The sequence below is a fragment of the Podarcis pityusensis genome (genome assembly GCF_964106645.2).
Source record: "Podarcis pityusensis genome assembly, chromosome: 1".
Taxonomy (NCBI): Eukaryota; Metazoa; Chordata; class Lepidosauria; order Squamata; family Lacertidae; genus Podarcis; species Podarcis pityusensis.
This window is the reverse complement of record NC_138028.1, coordinates 64536931-64557959: the sequence shown is the minus strand read 5'-3', so window position 1 is coordinate 64557959 and position 21029 is coordinate 64536931. Positions and strand designations below refer to the sequence as shown.

The window sequence follows — 21029 nt, the reverse complement described above, 5'->3', positions numbered from 1 at the left end:
CAGAATAGTCTCAGTAAGTGAATTTTGTCTGTGATAAATGCCTTATTAATTTATGAACGTTGTGGGGGGAAATCCATTTAATTGTATGTTACTGTTCAGATTTGCTAAACGTTTATATAGGCCATATAATTATTCAGTCAACCCATTATTTTGGCTTTCTGCTTAACAATATATGCAAGAGTAAGCAAATTCTGTGATTATAGATAATACCTTTACCATCTAAAAGGAGAAAGGGGCACAAAACCAACACAAAATATAGATGTTATTTAAGAATTAATGGTTATGCCTTGCATTCTGGCAACAGGGCAATAACTTACCTATTTGTCAACTATTTGTGTTGGATTAAGGCTGCAACCCTATCCCTTGGTATCAATAGCTGGGTGGTGGGAGAACTGGGATGCAACAAAGTGTCCTTTCCATTAAGAGAGGATCAATCCGGTTGGGCAATAGTCAGTGGAAAGCCCCCAAAACCTGACATTTCACAGTGGGGCAACAGAGGTTTTAGATCTGCTGGATCCAAAATCCTACAATCCTTGGGTCCTTCAGCCGTGCCAGTCTTGAGCTGACCATGGGGGTGGGCCCCTGAATTCTATCTTAGCCAGCAGGATCGTTCACTGCTCTGCCCCTCCCCAACCCCTCATTAGGATTGCTCTTCCTGGTGAATAAAAGTTTTGCTGGATTAATAAGCCTTATATGATGAAATAGGTTTTCCCATTGCATGTATGAGTGAATGGCTCATGCTTCTAATTGCTTGATAATGTATTGTCAGTTGTTTTCATAAATATGGCCCTCTGAATTAAATTATGAAGGTCCACATTTCATTCTGGATTTTTTTTTATACTTCCAAGGCTGGTAAGTTTGTGTATATCTTTTGAACTCAAAATGCTGTATATGATAAACAATTTGCTTGCTACCTGGTAAACACTGTAAAGCACTTCATAACTAAATGGATAAGGCTACAATCCTTTAAATGCCTTCCTGGGAGTAAGTTCTATTGAATTAATGGGACTTCTGGGCATACTTGCATAGGATTTCACTCTAATATAGTACTTTTTAACAAGAGAAAAGTTGTACGATGCTGGGTACGGTACAGTATCTATGCTGTAGACTAACATTTACATTATGAAATAATTGGAACAATCTCCCCGAACAGTTGGTGCAGAAAATTAATGCAGAAGATTTCCATAGGCCTGTTTCCTCCCTTCTTATCTATCTGTGTGCCAGTCATGCACACAGACAGCATGATGGGACAGTAGCGAAATTGATAATATGAACATGCTTCCCTATATTGCCATCCAGTTATATCTTCTAGGATCATGGATTGGGTTGAGAGAGTTGGATGGGCATATGTGAAGAATATGCGGCTATCCCATTCCGTATAACATTCCATTGTGCCATCTACAACAATGGCTTGTGCATGCGCTTACTAGTTTAAAAGCAGGGTTCTGTAACCTGTGGAAATTCTGCACGCATATAAGCTGCACCTATATTTTGAATGAATTGTGCCCAATGTGTTCAACATGTGTAGCAAATATTAATTCTGATGGAATCTCTTTATGTTTGCTTTAGGGTCGACCCTATTCCATATGACACCCCGAAACCAGCAGGCCACACGCGGTTTGTCTGCATCTCAGACACACACTCCAGAACAGATGGAATCCAGATGCCTTATGGGGACATCTTGCTTCATACGGGCGATTTCACTGAGTTGGGGCTGCCTTCTGAGGTTAAGAAGTTTAATGACTGGTTAGGTAAGGAATTACTGCATTTTGGTGACCCCAATTAACCTTTGCGATCCAAGTGTCACTTACAGCCTCCTAATTGTGTTAAAGCTTTGAAGAACATTTACCCCTAGCCTTGTCATTGTGCTATGTTCTCTTTCTAGTCAAAACATGTTTCTGTTAATTGAGCATGGATTTATATGTTTGTTCTTATATTTTCAGTACTTGATGCTCAGTCATTTGGTATCACACAATGACAAAAGCTGAATAGTTGGAAGGGCAGCTGTAACCACCCTGCTGTTCCTGTTCTGGTGGTTAACTGAGTTTCTGTCCCTGTGCAAAAGATGAATGATTAGCAAAAATATAACTACTGTTCCTACTTTATGCGGTAGAAAATGTGCCTCGAAAGGGTCTCTATAGCAGCAAAATGCTGTGAGATGGACATATGTTTCAGATAAAGGGGTGCAAGCATATTAACCTCCTTATGACTGATGGCTTCTCATATGCATTAAAGTCTCCAAGGAGCAAGGCACCTGTTGCCTAGCTGAATTTTGCTAAGTATAGCCTAACAGCCCACTGATCTTAGTGAGCCTCTAATAAGTTGGCATAATGGTTTAACAAGTAAAATGAAAGACAGCAATGATAGCTCTAAATCGAGGTATTGGGTATCTCTGTCATGTGAGAAATCTTGAGGCCAATTGCGTGTGCCTAGGTAACTTGGGGAGATTAGCTCAAAAAGGGAGAGGAGGGTAGTAAGAAGACTAAAATGGCAAGTTGACCCTTAAGAATGAACTAGCCTTCTAAAAAAGTTTTACTTGTCTAAATGAAACTGCATCATTATAGAAAAAGCCTTTTAAAACATGGCTTTGACACTGCCCTCTTACGGCTTGTGTCTAGTGACCGTGTCGCTAAAGGCCCCTAATGGCATCATTAAATCCCACTGGATTCCCTTGGAAAGCCCCTGGGGAGATGAGAAAAGTGAATTTTTTTTCATAAAAGGATTTTTTTTTGTTGGGGTGGGGATTAACAAGAAAAGAAAAGAAATAGTTCTTCCACATTTTGGCTTTTCTTTACCCTTTATCCCTCTCTCTGTCTATATTGACCATCTTCCAGTTTATTCCCCATTCCAATTTGATTTGTAAACCTTTTGTCTTATTTTGGACATTGTTTCTCCATTTCTTTTGCCTTTGAAGGCATTGGAGGGGGTTGGACTAAATGACCCTTGGTGTCCCTTCCCATTCTACAATTCTTGGTACTGGGACTGAATACTAACAGTGTTGGTCTTATATTTGAAATGGTTCGTGGCTATAATAATTTAAGGGCAATCCTCTCTTCATTAATATTATGCATGCTGTTTTGAGTTGCAGCATTGCTTCATAAGGATAAAGCTCCCTTCTGATAGAGTGTAGGGAACGGTCTAAATTGAATTTGCTTTGGGAAATTACTTTGAAATATTTGTTTATATCATTATCATACTCTGCTTCATCAAAATTTGCTTGTAGAGTAGTTTACAAAAATCAAATAAAATACAGTCACAAAACAGAGTGTCTTCATAATTGCTCCTCTTCAAGGTTGCAGACGCAAAAGTTGACTAATCTTCCCATAATCTCCAGGACCCACAGAGCAGAGCTGTGGTCAGCTTCTCTGCCACTCTAGGGAACCTCTTGCTTTCCAGATGCAACTCCTATAATCCCTGACCACTGGACATGTTTGCTGGGGCTGAAGGGAGTTAGAGTACAACAACAACTGAAGGGTCACAGATTCTCTAGCGCTGTTCTAGCTCAGTATATCTGAAAGGCCAAAGCATGCTCAGTGTATCATGGAATATACTTTGCCTAATTAATTCACATGACAGCTATATGTTATGTATCAGGATTGCCTTCCTATTCTATTATTTAAATAAATTGTTTGCAGTAGTCTGGAGTTAGCATTCACAGTGTTGGCAGGTCAGTTTATGGAGATGTCCAGAGCACTGTCCAGTCCAGTATTGATGGATGATTTTCAGCTGGTGCTGTTTCAGGCTGTTGTTGTTTAGGCTTATTTGACCACATGCGTGTTTGATCCTTGCTCTTTGTGCTTATAAAATCCATCTGGGAATGAAACCTTTTTAGGCCAAACAGGTTATAAATTCACCAGTACAAGAGGAAGTGGTACTGAACTTGCCTGAATGTGATGGTAGTTTGATGCACCTGAGAAAACTTTTCCTTGGGCCAGAAGATTTCAATAACTGCAGACCAATGGCAAATGTTTTCTTCCCAGATGAAGTTCTAGAATACTTGGCCACTGATCAGATCCAGGTTCTCTTGTTGATTTAACTTTTATCCATTTAAATCAGGCATTGGGCTTGTTTGCCCTGTGAGGGATAATTTGTGTTGGGATTGTGATTCTGCTTGCTTTTCTTGATCTCCCAGAGGCTTTCAATACCATCAGTCATGGTATATGTTTGGGATGTTTGTCCAGGCAAGAGGTAGATCTTCCTGTTTTGCAATGGTCGTTTTGCTCCTAACTTGGATGGTCAATCCTAGAAAGTTGTGCTGGAGGTTTTTTGCTTGGCCTTGTAGAACCTACAGAATAGGGTTCTTTCAATATTAACCCCTATGTCCAAAGTCCGTTTTGGGGGCCTAATCCGGCTCATCGGTCGGTTTAATCTGGCCCCTGTGGCAGTTTATTTCCTGGGGTAAAATCCTAAAAAAAGACCTCAACAATTTCAATCCTAAAAGAAGCTCAACAACGTCAATCCTAAGAAGAGGTCAACAACTTTGGTTGGCCCTTTGGTCGGCCCCCACAGCCCTTCACTTCATCAAATCTGGCCCTCTTTGAAAAAAGACACCACTACAGGCCTATACCATTTAACACCTACAGGAAAACACTGAGTGGAGTTTTGAAGAGTGTTGCCTCGGTATACAGATGACATCTAACTCTACCTCTTCTTTTCATTTCAGTCAGGTGTGGTAGCCAGTGTGCTTTGTAAGAGCCTGACTGCAGGAATGGGTGGATGAGAGCCAAAAAGTTGAAGTGTGTAGCGGAGTGTTTCTGGAGGATCAGGTTCACAGAATAGGGGTAGTATTCAATCGGTTGCTGTCACTGAAGGGTACATGTGGATGCCATTTTAGTCTGGTAGCCCAGCTAAGTCCTCTATCTGAATGCTGATTACCAGAGTTAGATTGTTAGTGCTAGGTTATCTCATGTTTGGATTTCAGCAATGTGTTAAACATGGTGTTGTCCTTGAAAATTGCCTAGAAGGTTCAACTGATACAGAATTTAGCAGCAAGGTTGCCATTGGGGATTAGGTGATCGGAATATTTTATTCTAGTTCTTGCTCACTCATACTTGCTTCCAGTGTGGGCCCAATTCAAGGTGCTGGTTTTTTATAAAGCCTTACACAACTTGGGAACCCAATGTTTGATAGACACCTCTTCCCATATGTACTTGCCTGTGCCATAAGGTAATCATCCCTGGAGGCCCTCCTCTGTGCCTCCTCCTACTGAAATTCAGAGGGTGGCCATAAGAGAGGTGGCCTTTTTGTTAGTGGCCCTATACCTGGGGATACTCTCCCCAAAGAGATTCACCTGGCACCCACATTACAATCTTTTCAACAGCTGGTAAAGACCTTCCATTTCTCCCAAGAGATGTTTGCATTTTTGACAGTATTAACATATTTTATCAGACAGCATTTTAACATAATTTATTGGGAATATTTAATCTGATGGGGTCTTCTGCTTGTATTGTGCTCTGCTTTGCTTTGTTGTTGTTCACTTCTGAAAAATATGGTGTTATTTGCTATATCGAAGGTTTTTATTTGTTTTAAATTGTCCGTCATCTAAATGCTTTGGAACAGATGACTACTATTACTACTACTACTACAGCAACTAGTAGTGTATTAGTAATATTTATATGGCAATGCCAGCTCCAGCCATGCCCGCTGGTATATGGTCTCCAACCGCTTAGTCAATTGCATATGGTCTTCTGAATCAAAAAGTTTGCTGAGCCCTGATTTAAAAGGTCTATGAAGCAGTTAAAATCTACAAAATAACACTAAAGGTAAACCCAACAATCAGAAAGCATCCAAAAAATAAATAAAAGCATGAATAATATTTAGCAGTAGAAGGCCCAGAAAGGATAACTATTGAGAACAACTGCAAAAACCAGCCTCTTCAGACAATAAGCAAGAATCGGAGGGCCGCAAGGGCTTTCAGAACAAGAATAAACTTGGCTTGATACAAAAAGAATGAGCAGGAGATGAGCTGAACAAACCTTCCCAAGAACTGCCAAAAATGCTCTATCCTGGGTAACAAACCATCCTCTGTATGGAAAGGAGCATGAAATCTAAAGGTCATAGCCAGCATATTAAATTGAGTCTGGAAACCAATTTATAGTCAATTAAGTAGAAAAGCCTACTTAAGAGTCTAGCTGAGTGAACAGTTTAGAATCTGATCTTCAATGTAACTAATCAAAGTTTATTCCTTCCCCTTCCTCTTCCTCCTCATGGATTCCTTTACTATCCCTATATACTGTTATCCAAGCCTGTCATTCTACCTCTCATCTCTGCTTTTCATTAGCCCATCAGCTAACTTTGATTCTTCCTTCACATAATCCTTCCTGTACATGTCTACTCAGAAGTAAGTCCCTTTGGATTCAAGGGGGGGGGCATACACCCAGGGGAGTGTGTATAGCATTGCAGCCCTTAAGTTTCTTCTCCTTCTCCTTGACTGATAAATTTTCATTATTGGTTTTGCATGAAAGTCGTCTTAGCTTGTACACTGCATGACCTTTGTGGTCACTTAGTGATTACACACGCCTGCTGAGGTAATTTATTCACTTTGTTTTGGTGTGAACATATCCCAGGGGTCTTGTAACTGCTGTAATCACTTGACCCTAGTGACTGTTAAATGCTTTAAACACAGTTACTTTAAATTTATAATTGTTTTCATTAAAAATCCCTTATAGTAACTTAACTGACCTTGCAGTAAACACAGCATTATGGGCTAAGGGAAGAATTAAAATTATTATGTGATGGCTAGTGTATGTTTTGTCCACATACATTCTCAGATGTATAATACAATTCACATTTCTACCTTTACTGTGTAGCTGTATATAGAGCAAGCATACCTTAAAGAGTCCCTTTCCCTGGAGTAAACCCCATTGAACATATGGGACTTGCTTCTGAATAGGCTTGTATCAGTTTGCATTAGAAAGTATGTAATTATAGCACTTGTGGCATAATACAAAATATTTCTTGCCATGCTGTGTACTTGGAAGTAGCTGAAAAATGTAGGGCTGTGAAGCAGGATGTAATATTTATCACGATAAATATGGTTATTAAAATCAGTCTCATGATACAGGTTAACTCACATCTTATGCAAGGGTTTGGTTTCAGGAGACCACACATATACACAAAAGCAGTAAACCCAGGAACCCCTGCAAGATGGAGGTCAGCCTACCTGACTGGGAAGGCGGTGTGAGGGCTCTGGGATGTTGCTAGAGCCCTTGTGCTACCACTCCAAAGCTGGGTTAGCCCATGATTGCAGCTTTGTACAGAAGTGTGTGTATGGGAAATAAATAGATGGAGAATGGGTTTCCACTGCTCTCCATTCCTTCCTTCCTTCCTTCCTTCCTTCCTTCCTTCCTTCCTTCCTTCCTTCCTTCCTTCCTCTCTCACCTACCCGTACAAGTTACCTGTACTGTGTAGGGTGAAGTGTAAAAATATGTTGTAACTAAATGATCCTAGCATTGTAATCCTTTACCAATGTTATAGAGGACCTTTGCTACTTTCAGTTAGGTTGGCTTCCTATGTGGTTATCTTTTTATTATCAAATTCTGAAATCATGTTATCATACAGAACTCCCAACTGAAAGAAGATCATTTATGTCATTTATTAGCTTTGTTGTATCACGTATTGCTGCTGTGGTTTCCTCTTGTTAACACATTTTCTTCAGGACTGTCCAAAAATATTTTGCCACCCTGAGCAGCTGCACTTAGCTTTAGTACATTTGAGCTGTGTGATGCAAAAGTTGCACCGGCAATGTCTGCAACATCATAAGGGGCTCTGGACTATACCTCTTGGATTGCACACTGCCTTGTTACCACCCCTAAAAATATGCCTGCTCCTGGCAAATGTTTGCATTGCTTGTACAGTTCTAAGTTATGACTGCCACATCGGATGTTTATTGAAAGACATTTCAAATAAAGCTCATGTTCTTCTCCACTCCAGTGCAGAATGAGCACGCAAAGTGAAAGTGGAAGCCCAGCTAGAAATGTCTGTGAATAGCTAAAATATGTGGTGCTCACCTTTGTCATGCAAAACGGAGCCCAAAAAAAAACACCAAAACAAAGCAGGGCAAGTCTGAAGAAAGTTTCAAGTTGAGCTGCAAATACTGATGAGGAGTCAAGCTGATTGTCAGTTTAAATTTTAAACTTTAAGCCTGTGTCTTGATGCAAAAAAACCTGATGCAAATAGCTGCTGTGGAAACATCAAAGAAATTTACATCTCTGCAGCATTTTCCAACATGGTGAATTCTTGTAGATGTCAGTGGTCTTACTGCAGTATTTATCCAATTTGGTTGTTTAATGCTGATTTGCATCTCTTGAGTAAATTGTGAATAATATTCTTCCTCACTTGTATATTTTCACTAGAATATCATTACAGTTTTTTTTCTGTCTGGGAGAGGAGATATAATTACATTTAATTTTTGAGCTTCTATCTTCTTAGCTAAACTTTGGTTTCCCTCATTGGTTTCAGTGCAAATGTACTGATGTAATCTGGTCTGAATAAATATTTTAATCAGATAGTTCATGTGTTATTGACAGAAATTAAGACTCTAATGAAGATATTGCTGAAGTTTTGGTCAGCTACTGTACTGTTTTTCTGCCTTTTTTGGTTTGTATTTTTAGACACTGATATAGCTAGTGCTTCTCTCAGGCAGAGCAGCGCCTCTGTGTGTTAAAGCTTGTGAGTCATGGTGATATGTGACTTGGGATTAGAGAAAATAGAAGTGTTTGGTTTAACCTTTTGACTAATGTAGAGGAGATGATAACACTTGGAGGGCAGAGATAAGGTGGCAGTTCACTGTGGGCAGGGATATGAGCAGACGACCAGTTTTAATCCCAATTTGTGTCTGTTAGCTCACATGGAAATCTGACAAACAGATTAAAGAGTCTGATGCTGTAGCAGAGTTGCCTGCTTTAAATTATTTACTCGAGATAATTTACTACATTAGAGTAAAGCAATGTGTGCAATAAAACAATGCATAATAAAGGCATGAAGACTTGAACTAGATGATTAATGCTGAAAGCACAGATCACTTGTTCAGCAGGGAAGAATGAGGTGTATTTGGCCTTCTACACCCACACCATAAGGGATCAGTGCTATCCAGTACTTTTTTTTCTTAAAAAATGTTTAGGGGTACTTTCATTTTGACTCAAGAAAACCACCATTTTATCTTTCAAATCAGGAAAAACAAATACAGTAAATGGGCAAAAGTACAAAGGACATGTATTACCTCATGATGATGAAAAATAGTAATTTTCCTACTCACATTGAAATACTGCCTCTCAATGAGGCTAAACTTTCATCAGTAAAACACCACACATTCTACACTGCTTCACACATTAAACGCTCGCTTCCGTCTGAGACTCAGGAAACACCTTGACAGAAAATCCGGGGTAGCAGTGGAACTGATGATCCACCGTGCTAGATTCACAAAATGTTTAGGGGTATGTGTACCCCTTCGTCCCCCCAGAAAAAAGCACTGGTGCTATCCAAGAGCACAGCTGCTGGCCCTGTTTGCAACTGTACACTTTGTTTCCACTCTAGGAAAGGGAACCATGCATATGGTTCCAGATATTCAATCTGGCAATTCGGCCCTGGCCAAATGTGTAGTGCCTATTCCCTGTTGGCACACGTAGTTCCTGATCCACTCTCACACACTATTCTGCTTTCTCGTACACATTGCCCTTGGGGCACATGGGTTTTTAAGTAGTTAGAAATCTACTTCTATTCCTCTACGACATTTTTGCTCCCCCCCCCCACGTTATTGCTCCCCTCAATACAGCATATTAATTTGGGTTTATGGCCCTGCTCTGCTTTTCTCACAGTATGTATTGCCTGAGCAAGTATAGAAAAACTGAACTTTTAAAAATATGATTTTAAATCAGCCTTCACATGCATTTAATTTTAATTCATTTTTATCCCCAATTGTATATTCTTTACTTATTTTAATATTTTAAACTTGCATTTATTTAGGGGCAGAAAGTCCACAAGTTTGTCTTATACTCAAAAGTACTGGCATGTATGTTTTGCTTAGGTCTAGCCTTGAAAAAATGCAGGATATTAGAAAGCTGTCCGTCCCCCCCCCTGAAATGTGTGGTATCTGGAATTCTCTGGGGTTTCCTAATATATAATGAATGAAAATCCTTTGAAATAAGGCACAGCCCTCAAAATTAGCAGCATATAGTTATCCTCTGGTTTGTTTGTTTTTAAAGTCTATAAGCTTTCTTGAAGTAAAGGGCACTTTGAAGAATTCTTGGGTGAAATATTCACAGTATGAATCAAATCTTAGTTTGATTTACTCTCTCATTTTGATGGCTGCCATCTGGAACTTGCTTTACTCTGCACTGCTTCATTTTCTTATGTTCAGAATGAAGATTTACTGTAAAGCATCATTTTGTGGCACTCAACCCTTGGTTCTTGTTATTAATTTTGCATGCCCCCAATAGCTGTGAATAAAAATGCTAATTTAAATAGTCCAGGGGACTTGGTAAGTTTAACTATATCTTTAGAAAGCGATCTCTTTTTAGGACTCTACTTTCATTAATGGACAGGGCGCGTATCACTTTGAACAAGAGCTTCTGAAGTACTTAAGCTGAAGGCTTGATTCTTGGTACTCTGATACCAACCTTTCTGCGTCTCAAAACCTTCTGTAGATACTTCTCTCATAAACTTCTTTAATAAAGGTACACTACCCTGGAATCTTCTGATAGTAGGTGTGCGTGGTGGCCAAGAAACACTTTAAACAAACAAATGAATAATTGGAACATACCGTATTTTTCCGCATATAAGGCGCCCCCTATTTTTTTAATTAAGAGAGTAATATTTTAAAATAGTTAAGGTTGCAATATTTCAAGAATCTGAGCCTGACCACCCATGCCAGAGCCCGAATCTGAACCTGGACCGCCCAGGCCAGAACCCAAACCCAAACCCAGGCTGCCAGAGTATTCACCATCTGTGTACAGTCGTACCTTGTTTCTCAAACGCCTTGTGACTTTAACATTTTGGCTCCCGAATGCCACAAACCTGGAAGTAAGTGTTCCAGTTTGCAAACGTTCTTTGGAAGCCAAACGTCTGGTGGGGCTGCCGTGGCTTCTGATTGAGTGCAGGAAGCTCCTGCAGCTAATCGGAAGCTGGGCCTTGGTTTTCAATCGTTTTCAGAAGTTGAACAGACTTCCAGAGCAGATTTTGTTCGAGAACCAAGGTACGACTGTATAAGATGACCCCCCAATTTGAAGCATAGGAGGTTTCTTGTTGCTTTTCAGTGATTCCATTAACATTGGTAGGGCAATTATTTGAGCAAATGTTAGTTGAATTAAGGACAGTTAACTAATCTTCTTCCCACACCCTTAGCCCCAGGTCTTTGTTTGCATTTGTTTCGAAGTAACAACTTTAGATTATTTCCTGTCTAGATCTCCCCCAAATGATAAAATAACTACTGCCGATAGTTAGTGATAACTACTAGTGAAACAAAAGGAAGAGGGCCCATTGGGTAAAAACATCACATACAGTCATTACTGGGGTTAAATATGCTTCAGGTTGAGCGTTTTCAGGTTACGCTCCGCGGCAACCTGGAAGTAACGGAACACGTTACTTCCGGGTTTCGCCGCTCGCGCATGTGCAGACGCTCAAAATGACGTCACGCATGGAAGCGGCGACTCGTGACCCACAGACGCGGGTTGCGTTCGCTTCAGGATGCGAACGGGGCTATGAAACAGATCCCGTTCGCATCCAGAGGTACCACTGTATTATGAGCATGATCTTTCTCGTCATCTGAATTTCTTGGAACTTGAAGTTACATCAACAGGTTTCAATGTATCAAAAAAGTAAACACACAGACAGAGAGAGAGGCAGGCAGGCAGACAAACAATTTTAAAATAAAAAAATAGCAAAATTGGATGAGTGTGGTGAACAGTCATGAGTTTACTCAGAATTTCTTGAATATTTCGATTTGGTTTTTACCTGTTAAAGATAAATGTCAATAATGCAGGGGGGGGATCTTCATTTCTTTTCATTTATTTCCCGTGTTTTGTTGAATTATTTATGTGCAGTTTCTAATATCTTGGCAGAGAAATACAACATTTGTTTGTATATATGCTTCTCTCTCTCCCCTGAATACATGTATATAATAAAAGCAAAACAGAATCCTTTGCATTTGTTCGGGCATTGTTTTCCTGCACAGCTCTTCAGTGCTGTGGAGGAGCAGCCTGAAACAGAAATGTTTGGGCGGGTGGAGAAAGCACTGCAGATTTTAGCATAATGTCTGGTGTTCAAAGAAATTTTATCTCATCATAAAGATTAGCAGGCTGTGTAATTCAATTTAAAATTGGTTGGCGGTGCCCCCTCTATTACGGAGCCTTTTTGCTTTATGCCGTATACGACTGTAAGGCCCAGGCTGCATGGCAGACGATATTTAGGGCTCTGTCATTGTCGTTGTGCTATTTCTTTTTCTTTGACTTAGCCATAATTGTTGGTGAATGTGAGCATTATGTTAGAATGAGTTAAGAAAATGCTTGCTCAACTGAATGTCTCCCAGGCTTGCCCTGTGTGGTAGGAAATGAATTTTCTCTGGTCAAGCAACCACTGAGTGAAGGTTTTCTAAGACTATTTGCTACTAACAGGCCTTGAGTCTTAAAACTCTCACGTTAGCATTTATTCACAGTATTAGAGGAATTACTGTGTCACTGAAAACCAACATGCAGCAACTTATGTTAATACAAGGGTGGCAAACCCTCACCTTATTGTAATTACCCATACCAGGGGGTTAATCAAGTTTCGTAGAATTACTGTCTTTACAAGAAAAATAGGTAGTTTTCTGAGCCATGCTTCCTACTGGGTATTAGGGTTCAGTTTGATTTGCTAATTAATCCTCTTGTTTCCCTGGGCCAGTAGCCAGCATCTAAGCCCTGGCGTTTTTTGCTTTGGTTTATTACATCGCATGTGCTTGCTTTCCCCTAAAGGATACAGAAAAGTGATGCAGATAAATCTTGTGTTGACTAGAGGCTTGTTTTAGAAAATTGTTGGAGATTGTGGAAAGAATGGATTTTAAGCAAATTTTGCAAAGTGTACGCTGCACTGATGAAGCACAGAAAATACCTGTAGGGTCAGGTAGAGAGAGAGAGGGGCTGGTTCAATAACAGGACAAAGTAATATGCTGTGAAACAATACCAGCTACATTTCACAGAGAAGACTGAAACAACAAATTGGAATCTTAAGGACTTAAGAGGTTTTTATGATGACATAAACTTTTCAGATGCATAAAGCGTCCTTAGTAGGCACTGTGTATGCATATATGTAAATGAGTATAGAGCAAAAAAAAAAGGGGAGGGAAAGGGAGTGTTGCTGAATGGCAGTGAAATACAGAGAGTACAGTCTGTAAACTGATAAATTCAAACCTCTCATCAAGAGGCTTGATTCTAATTTGTTTAGGGATGAATAGAAACGATGACTTGCTGTCCCACTATAGATGATCATTAATTTAACTGATGTTATTGGCAGTGACTGCTTATTTAGCATATATTTATGCTTTAATTGAATTCTTACCAATTGAATTCTTACCAGCAGTAGTATTTGCATTTCCTTGCCATTTTACCTCATTTCCCCTCTTACCCCCTTGTGTATATGTACCCTTCTTGCAAGATACACACTTGACTCTGGTCCACAAAAGCATATATCAGGCACGTCCAACTCCCAAGAGACTGCGAGCTACTCACAGTATAAAAGAACTGGCAGTGATCTACCCATTATCACTGGAGAATTGACCAGAATTGTTGAGCTTTTTTTAGGGAGCCAAAGTTGTTGAGCTTATTAATCTGTTCATTTTTAAAGTAACACAAACCTCTTTGTTGTGTTTGCTGCAAGAAACTAATCCAGCTGCCCCACTAGTACATGCTGCAGACAAATTTGAGGTTTACAAATACCTGAGTGAAATTGCAAAACCCAAATATAGCAACTGTTCAATTTAAAAAGGCTGAAGTTGGAAGTTTAAGTTGAATGGTTCAAGTTGAAGGGGGGGATGCAAAATGAGAATTAGAATTGGAGTTTCAAGTTATATTTGCAAACTAAAGGTTCAGTATCCACAATGTGGGCAAAAAAAGCACTTCTTCACACAGCATGTAGTTAAACTATGGAATGTGGGTGGGGCATAATAATAAAAATAATAATAATAGGCAATGGTGGTCACCAACTTGGATGGCTTAAACTTGATAACCAGAAGGTTTGTGATTCAAGTCACCTAGGGACGGCTGTGGGCAGGATTCCTTCATTGCAGGGGGTTGGACTAGATGACCCTAGTGTCCCTTCCAACTCTACAGTTCTATGATTCTTCCCTGCTGTGGTCCTGAAAACAATCTCTCATCTAAGGGTGCTCTTTGTAGTGAGAGGAAATCCCCATTGGTGTGAATGGGCATCTCTTTCCAATGCAAACAGCAGTTTCAGATGATATTAGACCCATTAGAAACCATGAACTCAGTGGACCTACTCTGATTAATACTTCTAAATGGATGGTGTTTCAGAATACCGGTAGTTTTTTTTTACTGTACAATCAGATTTGTATAAGAAAGATCCATTGCTCTTTTCTCTTGGGGGAAATGTTAAATACTTTTCATTCTCTATATAGACTATCTGGTCTGGTGGATAAGTTTGTTGGAATTACATTTCGAATAAAGGAATTTTTCACCCTTTGTATAAATGAATGCAAAGTAATTATTTGGAAGCATTAGTACTGTGTATTGTGTTTTTTTGGGAGCGGGATTTATCAGCAGTAGAGTATTGTTTCCTTCCTTCCCAAACTTCTTGCCTAAGAGTGGAGAACAGCTGTGAAGAGTATAGAACATCTAGAAACAGGAACGTACGTCTGGGGAGTCCTTACTTTGACAAATGTCTTCTTCACCTAGATATGTTTAAATGATTTCCAGAATCTGACTGACTAGAGAAGACAAACCATTACAGCTGTATTGGAAGCATAGGGCTATTAATAAACAAGTGCATCCGTAAGTGCAGCTGTAAAAACAGTCATGGCAGACTTTGAGATGAAGGTGGCAAAACCTTACTGGTGGGGAATGTAAATAAGATGCAAATTGTTAAAGCTTCTTAAGTGACTGAAGTGAGAATTATGTTAACTTTCACTGCTAATTACTAGTTCTGGTGAAGTGTACTTGTCTTTTTATGTCATGGTGCTTGAGATTTTCAAACAACACCCTGTAACTTGAGTGTGTTTGTTTGAACAGAATCCTAGAACTTGAGGTGATAGGAAATCAAGGAACACATTGTTGGCTAACTGTGAAGAAGGCTGTCTGCTCTTGACTTGCTATAGTTGCCAAAGTATATATTTCACAAAAGATTTGAATGCACAAAGGCTCTTCATACAAGAATCTTCTGACACAACACAGCAACTTTTGCCTCTACAAAAGCAATTTATAATTTCATTTTATAATTTACTAAAATTTATATAATTACTCAGGATAAAAGTCCTGGCAAGGCCAGTATGAAAAGAATGGAATCTACTTTCCTAAGCTTGTGCTTTAGCAACTCTTAACAGAGCCACGTGTGCATGATCAAATATTTTCAGGGGTAAAGAATAGCAGTGGTGGCATTTTCGCATCATTACTTGTATATATGCTTTCTGGGGGGTATGTTAGGTGAGCTATAATCTCTCCTAAAACACTGGTCTTTGGTAGCATATTATTTCATGGGTACTGATAGGGATACTGTCCCTTACAGGAGTTAAAACAAGTTTTATATCACCAGCATAGATAGTGATATAGATATAGATACACACACACACACACACACACACACACACACACACACACACTTCCACAAAGTTGTGCACTATTTTTCTATGCCTCTTGCTTCAATTTCCTGACTTAGAATTGTACTCAGGGAATCTGGAGAATTTGGGTCCAAATTATTGTCTGCCCTTTGGCCCTAAACTTACTTTCCAAAATATTCCTAGAATTTTCCATGCCCTCTTGGCATTCATCACAAGCAACCTTTGACTTAGTGAGTGCCAATACACACCACCACCCATCCCTTTCTTTCATGCCTATATATTAAAAGCTGGAGTAGTGGTGGCAGCAGCAGCAGCACCACTGGTGAGGGTCTTCCTCACTTCCCTTGCTACTGCTGGATGCTGAGGATTCTGGGAGGATCATTCATAAGAGCCAGAAGCTGATACAGTGGTACCTCAGGTTACATACGCTTCAGGTTACAGACTCCGCTAACCCAGATATAGTACCTCGGGTTAAGAACTTTGCTTCAGAATAAGAAATCGTGCTCCGTCAGTGCGTGCTTCAGGCTAAAGTGGTGCTTCCAGTTAAGAACAGTTTCAGGTTAAGAACAGACCTCTGGAACAAAGTAAGTACTTAACCCGAGGTACCACTCTAGAACCAACTCCTAGAACCCAGTGAATCTGTATTGCACTCTTCTTAGCCATCAAACCCGGATTTCAAGCTCTGGTTTGGAACGCAATCTTAACTGTGATCAGTGCTGATGCAGATTTAAGACTTCATTTGAAACTAGGGAAGCCAAAGAACAATTTGAAACACTATGTCCACATTAGGCTGTAGAAGAAGTTGATCATCACTGAGTTGATTGGTTTTAGTGTGTGCATCTGCCTGCTGTGTTAATTTTATACATGTTGAAAGTGCTGCTTTTAAACACAGGACAAGTTTTAGAAATCGGCACACACTCCCAAACTGCAACCAGACATAGAACAACCTAGGAAGAATAGTGCCTTGTGATTTTGTTGAACATTCCTAAATGATTAGGAACAATAAGCCAAAATTCTGGATAACATTATATCTAACACTGGAGTAATAAAACACTTTTGAAGCAATTCTTCTGTCACATGTGAGCAATTTAAGAAATTACAGATTGATTTGAGTTATGGCAGGCTAACTAGAATGTTGAAATTATGATGCTTAGGCTGTTCTTAAAGACATCAATATATTTCAATATATAATTATCAGTAATGGTGAATTGTTATCATTAGGTTTCAAGCACCTTGTGCTCTTAATTCACCCTCGCTCAAGTGGCAGCTGAGCTATTCATTTAACTACCTTTTGGGAAACATGTGCTAGGAAAAAGCCCCAAGGTTTTCTTTTGAATTATATTAAGCAGGGCAGTGCTGTCTAATTCATACTGACTCGCTGATAGTGATGTAGTTATCTGAGCTTTCAGGCTTTTGTAAGAAGCTTCATAAAAGAACAAATAACTATAACATAATAAGCATGAGAATAAAGAGCCCTCTTGGATCAGACTTAAGGCATATCTAGTCCAGTGTCGTGTTGCATGCTGAGGTCAGCCAGATGCCTCTGGGAACCCCTCAAACAGAACATGAAGGCTCCACAGCAACTGTTCTTCATAGGCCTGCTGTCTCTTACAATGATGAGTAGCATATAGCTGTCATGAGCAGTATCCATTGATCTTCTTGGCATCCACAAGTTTGTTCAATCCCTTTTTTAAATGAGCAGAGGCTATGGCTCTTGAGGCAGTGAATTTCATAGTTTAATTATGCACAGGGTGAAATGTTTCAAAGACAATGCAAATGTAACTAGTAAATGACATTTAATAAATGTATCGTCAATACACAAATAAAGACAAGCAGTAGCTCTTCAGAAGTTTGTTTTACCAAACGGTGTACATTTAAGTGAGAAGACATTACTATTTCACCTGTGCTCAGTAAACTTTTGAGTTTTTGAGGGAAGGGTTTATTAGTCTGTTTCGCCATCAAAGCTTGTGATTTTGTTTTTCAAAAGTGTTTTACCTTACAAGGCAATTTCAACACTGTTTTATTATTATGTATTTCTCCAGTTTTATAAATCATCAAAACAGAATGAAATGAAGAAAAATATCAGTTGATTTATTTGGTAGTGTCTTCCAATTCATTTTTATTTTAAATATTTTGGCAAAGGTTGGAAGTCTGTTATCCAATTTCCTGAAATAGCTCAATAAATCTTTGTAAGTGTTGGTCCAGTCTTTCTTTTATGAAAACAGCCAGGATTGTGTTTGAGCTGTTTCTGGCCTTTATCCAGCACAAGCTAATCACTTGAAACTCTCATAGATTTCGGTGGAAGAGTTAAGCACATTCTTGGCTCTCACCAACAGCAGTAGGACATAGAAGTGCTTACCGTTGGCTGGATCATGCCATCTGTTTTTCAATTGATCCACTCCAAAAGTCTAATTGTTTTCAAATTTTGCTTGAGCAAGATATGCAGTCTGAGTCCTTTCATGTGTTTCTTTCTAAGCCCTACTGTTTTAAAATTCTAAATAGCAGCATTCTCATGGTCTTTGAAAAGAAAAAGTATTTATAAATGAAAAAACCCAGGATCATCCTCCAGCACCAACATGAAGTTAATAATTAGTTTAATTACAGGCAGAAAAGTATTTCACAAGATGACCTTCTTTCCTCTTTGTACAAGTATTCTACTTCCTTTTTATTAAGAAAAAGGAACCCCTTAATTACAATTGTAAATTGCAGAAATAGAGGCAGATGATGTAAGAAGCATTTCCAGGGATGTTTGCTTTAGGTTCTTTTGGTTCAGTACAAATGATTAAAATTGACTCTTATGCCTTTGTACAAGGTAATATCCACTTCTGAAGAATTTGTTCAAAATGTGGAGATTAGGTTATCTAGTGAATGAAGATTCTACAAAGAAATAGATTTGTGTATTGATGCCTTTAGAAATATTATTTGATGGCAATAAAATGTCCACCGAAATTCCCTTCTGAGAGGAGAAAATGGAGTTTGTTTGCAGTAATTGCATTTTCAAGCATTTACTCTCTCACTTTCCAATATAAGTTAAGCCAATTGAAACCTGTGATTTGGTTTTGCTTAGCAGCAAAGGTACCATGTAAATTGATCTGTGATGCACTGCTAGAAAAGGCTTTGAAAGTTTTGAAATTTAGATGGCATTTTCTTATTAGATTTAGATAGTATGAGGATTCATTTCTATATTTTAGCCTAATGTAATATTAGCCAAAAATGTTCTTTTTCAATTTGCCTTTAATCAAATTCAAGACACCCATTTCTGTTTAGGCCCACTGGCAGTATGAAGGGTGAAATTATTTTCATGGTATATACGGTGCAGTCATAGTAAAACCGTTTAAAATCACAGTAAGAGACTTACAGTAAGAGACTTGGAGCACAATTTGTGATCCCTAGTATGTTATAATTTACAAAATTCCGAAAGAAAAACGGATAGGCTCTGTTCAAAACAAAACAAAGCTTGAATCCAAGTCATGAGTGCTATGGTGTACATATTAAAGATTATGGACATTTAGTCTTTCCTTTTTACCCATGTGGAAGCTGTGGCTGGGTACACTCATATTTTTCTGCCCCCCACTCCCACCCCAATGAAGTGAATGCAGAAGCTTTTGGGGGCAGTAGAACTTAGAGGACACACACACAGTTTCATCATAGAGTGAGTTTCAATTATCAACAAATATAGCTGCCAACTCTGCCGTAATACACACATACAGTATGACCAAATTACACATGGCATTAAATATGTGGTTCAACATCATATTTAACTTTTAAAGACACGAAAAAGCAGATGTTTGGGTCCTGAATCATGATCGGGACTGCTGTGAACAAGGATGAAGCGTTTGCCGCTGCTGCTGTTCCTGTAGATTTCACACCTCCGGAGCAATTACTTGTAATGGAAGCGAAGTTTGCATTTGTCCCAATTGAAGCTTCTTCCTGATACAAATAGCAGCATGTATGTAGTTTGGCGCTCAGACAGCACTATTACAGGACTTAATGATGCCAAACCATCTGGGGTTCATTCCCTGGATCATTCTCCAACTAATATAAGCCGCTACGTGCCAGCAATGTCCTTCTGGTGTCTACATAGGGCAATCAGATTAGATGCATTGTCAAAGTATAAATGAACACAAAGCTAACATTAATAAAGGCAACAACCAGAAACCAATGAGAGTCTCCCAGGACATACTGCTGTTGACCTGAAAGTCACTATTCTTCATCAAAAGTACTTCAAAGGGAGATTCCAGTGTAAAAATGCTGACCTAGAATTTTTCAACCACTTGGTTCCTGTTGAGGCCTAAATATGTACAGTTTTATTTCCCATTTGTAGTTGCTAGGTAGCATAGTTAAGCTAGAAAGATTTTTATCACCAGCTACTGCTAATGTGAATGGTGATTGTGCTTATTATATATTGTCACAGAATGTACCTTTTGCATTTCATTGACATTTGTGCCCACTATGTGTTTGTCACCTTTATGTCTGCCTGCCTGTCTGTCTCCAATGAGAATAACATTTTGTGTATCTGATGATGTGAACTATAATCCATGAAAGCTTTTGCCATAATAAATCAGTCTTTATAGTGTCTGATCATAAATAGAAAATGATCTTGAATGTACTGGTTACAGAAGAAGCAAACAGTGCTGAAGTCCTATAGCTTTCTGACTAGGTTCTGTGCAGCTAATTCTAAATTATTCTTGTGCAAATAAGGAATGAGTGCCAAAACTCGACCTAGATTTATTCTCCATATTACATTTTTTCTGCCATCTGCCTGCAGACTATTGGGCTATTTCAGGATAGTTCAATTTCATGTAAATTTATCATTGCAGTAGATTCAGAATTCAATTTATTGTCAAACAATGAAGGTGTATGAAAGTTACAGTAAAATGGTTTACAAAAAGTACAATAGAGATACAGTGTAGTTAGCACCTGAGTTGTGAGGAGTCTTTTTAAAAATCAGCTATATTTTTATCAGAGAATCTTTAATGTTTTCCACAGTTACAAAAGTGAATACAAGCAGTTTAACTCATGTTGCATACTTCTAACAGATACAAACTTTTGTACAGTGCTAGATAGGTCAAAATCCACTCTTGTGTAAAGGCTGGGCTAGGAATGTATCTGTGATACATTTATCTTGCTGTAGTAAACATTTTAAAAATACACATATCTCAGTCATGATTGTTTTGATGTTTTCAGATATGAGGTGCTAAACAATACAAAACATTGATGACTGTTTTTTCAGTGATGCCCCTAAAATTCAAGCAAAATTTTCAACATT

The 21029-nt window shown here is 38.9% G+C and overlaps 1 protein-coding gene across 3 annotated transcripts in view; it reads left to right on the top strand.

The window, feature by feature from the left end:
- MPPED2 (metallophosphoesterase domain containing 2) overlaps positions 1-21029 on the top strand; it is a 134520-nt gene that overhangs the window by 47053 nt on the left and 66438 nt on the right. For all 3 annotated transcript variants that reach the window (XM_080984112.1, XM_080984114.1, XM_080984113.1), the window contains exon 3: positions 1570-1751. In XM_080984112.1, the coding sequence (XP_080840238.1) occupies positions 1570-1751 (182 nt within the window). The remainder of the gene's footprint in view (positions 1-1569; positions 1752-21029) is intronic.